The 9617-nt window shown below is 37.1% G+C and overlaps 1 protein-coding gene across 3 annotated transcripts in view; it reads left to right on the forward strand.

Moving 5' to 3' along the window:
- The window catches only part of TOX3 (TOX high mobility group box family member 3), a 145083-nt gene extending 136519 nt beyond the window's left edge, over positions 1-8564 (forward strand). For all 3 annotated transcript variants that reach the window (XM_018572073.1, XM_018572071.1, XM_018572072.1), the window contains 2 exons: positions 1192-1272; positions 6738-8564. In XM_018572073.1, the coding sequence (XP_018427575.1) occupies positions 1192-1272; positions 6738-7484 (828 nt within the window). In that variant the 3' untranslated portion in view covers positions 7485-8564. The remainder of the gene's footprint in view (positions 1-1191; positions 1273-6737) is intronic.
- Positions 8565-9617: the final 1053 nt, after the last annotated feature.

Here is a 9617-nt window from a genome sequence, read left to right on the forward strand (position 1 = left end):
ACTAATGTGAATGTGCAGTAATTTCACAATATTCTTTCAATGTGCATTGTTTAACGTTTCCATTATTGATCCTTAGTGTATTGACTACATTGTAGAGATAATATATAATTCTATGTGATCTAAAATATCTTCTACATATTGCAGACTTTTTTGAGGAGCAGTTTGTGTACATTTCTAATGCTTTGTGCAATTTATAGCTATAGTATGCAGATTTAGGTATGAGTTAAACAACACTCTTCTGAGTGCCAACAGAAAATAAATCCCTCTGCTTCACATAGCAGCCAGGTCCTGTAATGTATCTAAATATAACTGAAATTTAGAAAACCTAAACATATTTTATATATGACTAGATTGAACATAGGTCCCCCAATGTCCTTATGACCCTATAGATCTCCTCCTCGTCAGTCCTCATAGCTGGCGAAAGCTGCTGTACCAGCTGTTTAGGCAATAGATTGAACACATAAAATTTTATAAATACATTTTTTTTATTTCAGTTTTTAAAGGGTAAAGCTAATGTCGGGCATATTTACAGTAAATAATTAATATATATATGTTTTTAATGCAACCATTGTAAGTAACTGAATTTAACTTGGTATTCCCTTTTACAACAGCACCTAGATTGTTCCCAGCCCTTCCAAACCCTCTCCCAATCTAGTGTGCTGATAAAGAACATTAGGGGTGTCAATAAAGAAGAGTAAGTAGAATGATAGTAGAAAAATGCAACTTTGCCTGTGTAGGCAAAAATCCTAGCAGCGGCCCTGATTCCATTTGTGTGTGCAAAATATGCATTTACCACTAATGGGTCCTGAGGCAGAAAGTATCTGTATATGTTGAGCGTAGGACAGGATCCTAAATGGTAGGAGAGTATCAAATCTGCATACAAGGAGACTGATTTACTAAAGAAAATGAGTAAATCTTTGCTGAAAAAAAGTATGTAAAACTTAAAATATCCAATGTTACGTGAAAAACAAATTCTTGATTACTTTAAACATCCAATTATTTGCTGATGATTGTACAATTGAATATTCGCACATTTTTTTTTAAATATCAACATCTTTAGCAAATCAGCATCATTATGTCTGTTTTCACCATGCAGAAACATGTATTTTGCATTATCTTTTGAATTGATGTTGGCTTTTCCCTATTTTTAAGACTAAACGCATTAGTGACATAATATTGTTCTTTTTTTAGGTATATAAAAGGAAAACTGAAGCTGCTAAAAAAGAATATTTAAAAGCCCTTGCAGCCTATAGAGCAAGCCTTGTGTCTAAGGTAGGTAAAACACAAATATGTAAATGTATATTATTCCTGTACTAGTATGTATATGTATAGTATGCATTTACCAAAATGATTCCATTGGCAGCAAAACAAAAGAAATGCAGAAAAAAAACATGCCTTTTTTACCCAGCATGTAAGAGCCAGTAACATACTGAAGCTAACAATGCTAATGTGGTAGATGGCTTCTACAGTTTTGGTCATTTGGTTCCAAACAACCAGAATGTGATCAGTTCTTGATCTTCCCAGTTACAAATGATGTGGTCACCTATGCAAAATGTAGAGCCAAAGGAAATCTCACCGCTCCAATTCCTTAGCCACCATCAGGTGCCGGTCCAATAGGTGCATCTCCACCTTAGAATGCAGCAGTATACGAACAGACCGCACTATCCAGAGAATTCCAATACTGCAGATTTTATTAAAATTCACAGCAAATCCAGTATATCAGTGAAAAAGTGTATAAAGCAGCAAATGCCAGCACTGCACACCCCCAACCAACTACAACCTCTCACATGTTTCACCCGAAGGCTTATTCATAGAGGTAACAAATACAGACCAGAATCTCACTTAAATGTGTTCAAAAAACTCCACCCTACACAATAACTTGATATTTCCAAAAAATTTCCCTTTTTGACAAAAGGGTAGCTCGATCTCCTCCTCTTAAAGGTGTATCAACTCTTTCTACAATCTATACCTTCATACTTTTAATATTACTATTATGATAGTGACAAAAATGTTTAGCTACATTAGTATTCTTATAGGTTCAAATATTGGATAAATGATCTCTCATGCGGTCACACAGTCGTCTTGTGGTCTTACCTATATACTGTTTGTGACAGATGGTACAAGAAATTATATATATAACAAATCGGGTCTGACAATTGACTAGCTGGTTCATTTTAAATGTTGTCCCATTTGAATAAGAAGTCACGAGATGATTATCACCCAAAATACTGCAGCTTGAACATCGGGCTGCATTACATCTGTATAGACCTGTTGTTCTTAACCAATTCATGCTGGGTCCTCTCTTACTTCTAAAAAGACTGGGGGAAATCATATTGCCTATAGTAGGTGCTTTCCTTGCTACAAAACATACACCTGTATCTAGTATATCTCTAAGATCTGTATCCCCATGAAGAATAGGTAAGTACCTCTTAACAATCTTTTTAACATCTTCAAATTGTTGACTATAACAAGAATACTAAGGGGGGATTCTTACCCTTCTCTTCTCCAGGGGTAACCCTCCTATCCCTAATTTTCCCTATCCTCTTGGGTACATCGCTAAGTACATTATATCTAGGAACATCACGTACACTTTCATATTCTGAACTTGCTAGGGATTGAGAGTAGCCCCTATCTAAGAGGCCTATTTCCAAGTCTTTGGACTCTTTAAAAAAGTTGTCTTTGTCTGAACAGTTTCGTTTCATGCGGGTAAATTGTCCCTTGGGTATAGCCCTTTTTAGATGACCTGAATGGCAACTAAGGTATTCCTGGAAATGGGTTTCCGAAAAGAACGGACCCATATGTTGCCTTCCTCTACCCTCCCTATCAAGATCAGATCCAAATAATTCATTTCTAAAATGTGTTCTTCTACAGTAAACTTCAGATTTAATCCATTGTTGTACACATATTGCAGCCATGATTCTACATTGAGATCCTGATCCACAATAAACACGAGATCATCAATATATCGAGCAAAAAAATGGATCTGATCACGAAATGGATTCTTATCTGCAAAGATGTTACGCTCTTCCCACCAACCCATGTATAGGTTGGCGTAGGTGGCCGCACATTTTGCGCCCATAGATGCGCCGCATCTCTGCAGATAATACTGGCCATCAAACATAAAAAAATGATGGGTCAGCAAGAAATAAACTGCTTCTCTAATGAAGTATTTCAAATCATCATCATAGTCAGAGTATTGATTTAAATTGTGCATCAAAGCTTCAATACCCAGGGTATGAGGGATACTTGAGTATAGAGAAGTGGCATCACATGTCATCCACTTCCACCCAGTCTTCCACTCACAGCCCTCCAATCGTTGAATACCTGTAACTAATGAGTGGCATTCTTCTCCTGTTTTGACATATCGGGCTGTAGATATGGTTGTAAAATATGTGTATATATATACTGTATATGTTCATGGCGATTAAGCTTTGTGTTTTATAGTACTGATATTTTGAGCTATTTGGGCGAGAAGAGCCACTCATTTGTTATAGTTTATTTAATTATGTATGTATTTATTTATTTGTTTTTACACTTGTACATTTGTATGTATTTTCAAGAGTTTGATATTTTATTTTATATATTTCACTTCTGTGCATCGTCTTACACCCCCACAGTTGACAGGGGGATTGCGGTTTGGTGAGATTGAGTTCAAACATCTGACTCCATTTGGTATGGAGATTACAACATGTATGATGGGATTGGTAGTTTTTGTGCTCTACTGACCCTTATACACCAGCCAGTTTAGAGTTAACCTATCCATCAGCGAGCATTGCTTCCTGCACGTGTGTAGGGTGGAGTTTTTTGAACACATTTAAGTGAGATTTTGGTCTGTATTTGTTACCTCTATGAATAAGCCTTCAGGTGAAACTTGTGAGAGGTTGTAGTTGGTTGGGGGTGTGCAGTGCTGGCATTTGTTGCTTTATACACTTTTTCACTGATATACTGGATTTGCTGTGAATTTTAATAAAATCTGCAGTATTGGAATTCTCTGGATAGTGCGGTCTGTTCGTATACTGCTGCATTCTAAGGTGGAGATGCACCTATTGGACCCGCACCTGATGGTGGCTAAGGAATTGGAGCAGTGAGATTTCCTTTGGCTCTACATTTTGCATAGTGACCACATAATTTGTAACTGGCAAGATCAAGAACTGATCACATTCTGGTTGTTTGGAACCAAATGACCAAAACTGTAGAAGCCATCTACCACTTTAGCATTGTTAGCTTCAGTATGTTACTGGCTCTTACATATACTGCCACTATCCAAAATGTTTTCATCCTTTCTTAAGTAAATGGTTTTCACTGCAGTTGGCTGATGGCTAGTGGTATGTTGCAGCTACCCACCCATTTTCTCTTTTGATATTGATCACATGACCTAAAAAACATTTTAACCATGACATACACATAAGAGCATACGTATTTTCCAGTATATATACTGTATATTTTTTATGATTCACAATCAGCATTTATTAGTCACATTTACTCATTGTTGAAGCCCAGTGAGCTAAACTGAAATGGAAAGTGCAACCAATTGGATTTCTCTTAACTGAAGTGTGATCACTATAAGATGCAGTCTAATTGGTTGCAGTAAGTTGCTGCATTTTACCCTTGGCCCCATTCCATTCTGAATTAATCTGACTTTTCAGAGTATGTTTCTAAAAGTACATCTTTTAAATAATATTGTACAGTGTATTGTAACATTTTTTTAAATACAATTATTTGTTCAAATGTGATTTGTTCTTTGCATCATTTGCTTTCATGTCTCACATCATTTGGGAACACAAATGGTACTTGCATGTCAAATCATGAGCATTAAAGGGCAACTATAATAGTTTGGGGGAATTTTATGTTTTTGTTTTTTTAAAGTTTACATATTTATGAGCTAATTTTTAATTCACTAGTCCATTGTTTTTATAGAATTATAATGTAATTGTCTTATTCACAACAGAGACTATTCCGTCTAGTAAACAAGCCTTCTAAAATCTTAAATAATAGTGTTGCTTGATGCACTTGCTGGCTGAAGTGATTCATATTTATGTTGATATTATTTTAAGATTATGTGATTAAAAAGAAATAATTATATATTTTCTAGTCCTGAAAGTGAAAAATAGGTAAGAAGTATGCTTAATAGTAAATTACTTTTAAAATTCATAAGTTGTCTTAAAGCACTTATGCTTAAAGCCTAACTCTAGGCAGGGTTACCGTCACTGGTTTTAAGCAGGGAGATATTCTATTTCATTTGAAGGACCTCACTGTCATGCAGGTACACTTCTATGTCTAGCAAATCAGTTAGTCTACATGCCAGAGGAAGTACAGTGGGAGCTACATTCCTGACTGCTGCAGTTGTAAGTGCTGAGCGTCTCATAGACCCCAATGCTATGGTCGCATCCCCATCCCTCACTTCTTCAGGCCATTCACAAAACAGAGCCTGGGACGATGTGTTTTGTGAAAGGTAAGGAGGAGAGGGGATTAAGATGTGACCATAGTGTTGAGGTCTATGAGACCTGTAGCTCTGACAGCCAGAGCTTCCAGGAAGTACAGCGGGATCTGTACTTCCACTGGCATGTAAATTAACTGATTTGCAGGCCATAGAAGTATTTCTGCATGACAGAAAAGTCTTCCCAAGGAAAAAGAATGTTTGCCTGCTGGAAACCTGTGAAGGTAATTCTGCCCCAAGTTGGGCTTTAATATGAGTTCCTTTTTTGCTACAATGTGAATTGTCAAGACCATTCAGTTACGTGATAGTTATTGATTATTCCAACACACAAATTTTTTCATTCGAGTGGATCTTCCATGACAATGTAAGATCTACTTAAATTACAGACATGCACCACCTGTATAAACAGTAAATAAACGTACATAAACAGTTGCAAAAACTACAGGGGTTTAAGGAACAAAATGTACTTATTTACTTTAAGGAGAATTATTGGGTGATTGATAAACACTCATCCCCATAATTCAACTCGGCCTGTGACGCTGAAGCTGTCACAGGTCGGCTCTATAGATTGGGAAGTCAGCAAACACATGATGCCGATCACTGACTTCCTGATCATCTCCCTGCAGAGAGTGGTGACATCGATACCCCACAAGGATTCCCCTCCTTCCCTCTCCGATCCTCCAGCGCTGACTGGAGAAACGGTTGGGGGAGGGGCTGGCACAACTGGCTCTGCCTCTAAATAGGCAGAGCCAGCTGTCAATTAGCCAGCTGGGTGGATCTCGACAGCATTGTCCGGTTCCATCCGTGCTACAGGGGTCTCAGTGTATAGTGGGCAATAGCTCGCTATAATACTGAGCTTTGGGTCACAGGAGAACAGTAGTATATGTCCTCGCATGACCCTGAAGAGAACTATAGGGGAAAAAGGTTACCCCATAGTTCTCTTAACTTGGAGCCAAGGCTTTGAGAGATGACTGATGTCACCATGCCTCAACACTACATCCTGAGAGAGCTGCTGGAAATCCTGTGGCACAGATGCACCAGTCCTTCAGACAAATTCCACAATTTTAAGGTTTGCTAGTGCAAGCCTAGGTTAATTTCTGCCATATAGAAAGGATATTAAGTATTGTAATTTCCTAGTGTTGACACTTCTAGATATCATTTTATCTTTAAAGAGTTGCTATTTACTGTAAATTTTAGTTATCTAATATTACAGTGAGCTGTTGAATCATTATAAATACATTGACAAAAAAAGGATCTTATTTAACTGACTATACTCTTTTTTGGTTCCTTTGTGTTATAGGCTGCTGCTGAATCTGCAGAAGCTCAGACGATTCGCTCTGTCCAACAAACACTGGCATCAACCAACCTCTCATCTTCTCTTCTCCTCAACTCTTCATTAGCTCAACATGCATCTGCCTCTGTGGCAGCCCAAAATCTACAGCAATCACTCCCAAGGGCGATTGCACCGAAACCTTTAAACATGAGACTACCATCTAGCCAGATTGTTACTTCAGTTAGCATTGCACCAAACATGCCATCAAACATGGGAACTCCTATAATGAGCTCCATGGGTGCACCTATGGTTGCCACTCCATCTTCTCAAGTCAGCCCCTCCCTGCAGAGCCAACAGCATCACCTCCAACAGTTGCAGCAGCAGCAGTTGCAACAAATGCAGCAACAGCAGCTTCACCAGCACCAAATGCACCAGCAGATCCAACAGCAAATGCAGCAGCAGCATTTTCAGCATCACATGCAACAGCAGCTTCAACAGCAACAACAGCAGCAGTTACAACATCAAATGCATCAGCAGTTGCAGCATATACATCTACAGCAGATACAGCAGCAACAGCAGATGCAACACATTCAACATCAGTCTCAAATGTCTCCTCAGCAGCAATCACCTGCTCCTTCCCAGCCCGGAGTACCTTCCCAAATAGCATCACCCATACCACATATCAATAGCCCTCCTCCTGCATCCCAGCACCACCAGCCATTGATACAGTCCCAGGCACAGACTCAAGTGCTATCCCAAGTCAGTATTTTTTAATTCTCCCGCGATCTCATCGCAGATATATTCATCTCTTTAAGAGAAGGTTTATAAGCTGTAAATTGTCTAAAAGTGTTATGCAAGAATGCGTAACGGACCAGGGGAAAATCTTAAATGTCTATTAGATAGGCAATAATGAACAATGGAACATGTATCATATTTTAGTATCTTCTTACCTAGTTCTCTGGAAACTAATGAAAGCTGCCCATTCTGTTTTTCATGTGGCTCCTTTTTAATTTATTGAATCTTTTCCTAAAATATGTGAATTGTTTGCTCTGAAAACCCCACAGGAAAATCACTAAGGACAACTATAAACAGTAGGAGTTGACTTCAGCATGCCATAAGATACTTTTGAAGGACCTCAGTGCGTTGCTAGCATTGGAAAGTCAACAAAGGCAAAACATGCAGCTGTAACTACCTGTAGAGTGATAATCATTCAAGTGCATTTGTATTACATATGTAGTTAATGGCATTTTTGTCATTTGATGTAAATTGCAAATATTTGCCAAAGTTCTTATTTTTTCCCTTTTTTATCTATACTAAATTAAGAAAAATCTATAATTAGCAACCAAAATGTAAGTTTCTGATACACTGTAACAGTATGTTGATTGGTTTGGTGTTTTGCCATGTTCATATAAATTTGAAAACAAATGTGAATATACCGTGCTTAAGTGACACTTTTCTTCTTAAAACAATGTATTTTTCAAAGGGAAATGCACTTAACAAATGGATATTCTAAGAGCTAAAGTTAACTAATGCTACAAGTACTGTATGATCAGTAAAATATTTAAAATTGTACCCTATGTAAGGTGTATATATTTTCTTTCGGAGTTGTATGTTTTGAAATAATTTGTTGAACAATGTTTTCATAAACAAGGCTTTAATGTAACACTGGTTACAGAACCATTAATTGCTACATCGCTTATTGTGTTTTTATGCTGTTTTATACTTTTTTATGAGTTCTGATAGCGGCAGTTAAGTTGTTTGTATTTTGCTTAACTGAAAAAAGAATGCTTTTATCTTGCAATAGAATAAAACATGATTCTGTAATAGATTGCATGATGCTTTTTTTTTAAATTATTTTTGCCATTTTTCAAAAAGATTTTTCTATGTACAAATTTGTTTTTCATTTTCATCTAAATGCCTTACAACTGATGGATCAGTCAAGGTATAGGTATGTGTATAATTTTGTCATATGTGCTCAAGATGGAAAAAAAATATATGAGAGGAGTTACTATTCAAGTTGTCCAGTCATTATTATGTCAGTTTTATAACTTTTTCGATGACTTTGAATGGCAGGCAAGTAAACATACTGCCTTTTAAAGAAACGACACTTATATGTAAAGCACCCCTTACATATGCTTTTGTATACATTATCTGTGCCTTTGTACTACATCTTCCAAAAAAATGAATTTCATGAAGAATTTACCAAACTTTGTGGAGTAGTAAGGCAACCAGAGTAGGTTGCTGCATGCCTTTATTGTTTTCCATGTAGTGCAGACACCATTCGTCGTTGCACATACACTCCTTCAACTGAGTAAACCCTGCAACAGCTCTGTTTTATAAGAGTTTTGTCCACACAAAGCTGTTCACAATGAGGATCTGTAGATATTGCAAACTGACTGCTCTTGCCAAGGAAGTGATGGGAAATGCCAAATTATAATTAGAGTTGTGACCAGAGCTGAGCGTAAACTTTCAAATAGGGACATTTGTTCTAATGATAACAGTCTGAGAAGAGAATTCCCCTAACTTTATTATACTTTCTGTTGCATATATTGGAATAGAATGAAGGAAAATGTCCTCAAATGGGACAGACAGACCAAAAAAAAATGACAGATCTTCCATGCTCTATCCCAAAAAAGATGGCTATACATGCACTTTTCAGGTGTCATTTCTTTGTACAACTGTTCACTATCTTCTGATAGCACCAGTGACTCAAGCAGTGGGTCTTATTTATTAAGACTAAAATACATCAAAAGGGTTGGTGTGGCAACTAGATCTTCATTACTATTTTTCTTCTCCAAGCCAGAAAACTAAATTAAAGATTTGTTACTGTTTTTTAAACAATGAAAAAGGTCACTGACTTACTATTTACATTTTGCATTTAAAAAGTTGGAAGACAAAAACAATCTC

The sequence above is a fragment of the Nanorana parkeri genome, unplaced genomic scaffold (genome assembly GCF_000935625.1).
Source record: "Nanorana parkeri isolate BGI_ZX_2015 unplaced genomic scaffold, ASM93562v1 scaffold1925, whole genome shotgun sequence".
NCBI lineage: Eukaryota > Metazoa > Chordata > Amphibia > Anura > Dicroglossidae > Nanorana > Nanorana parkeri.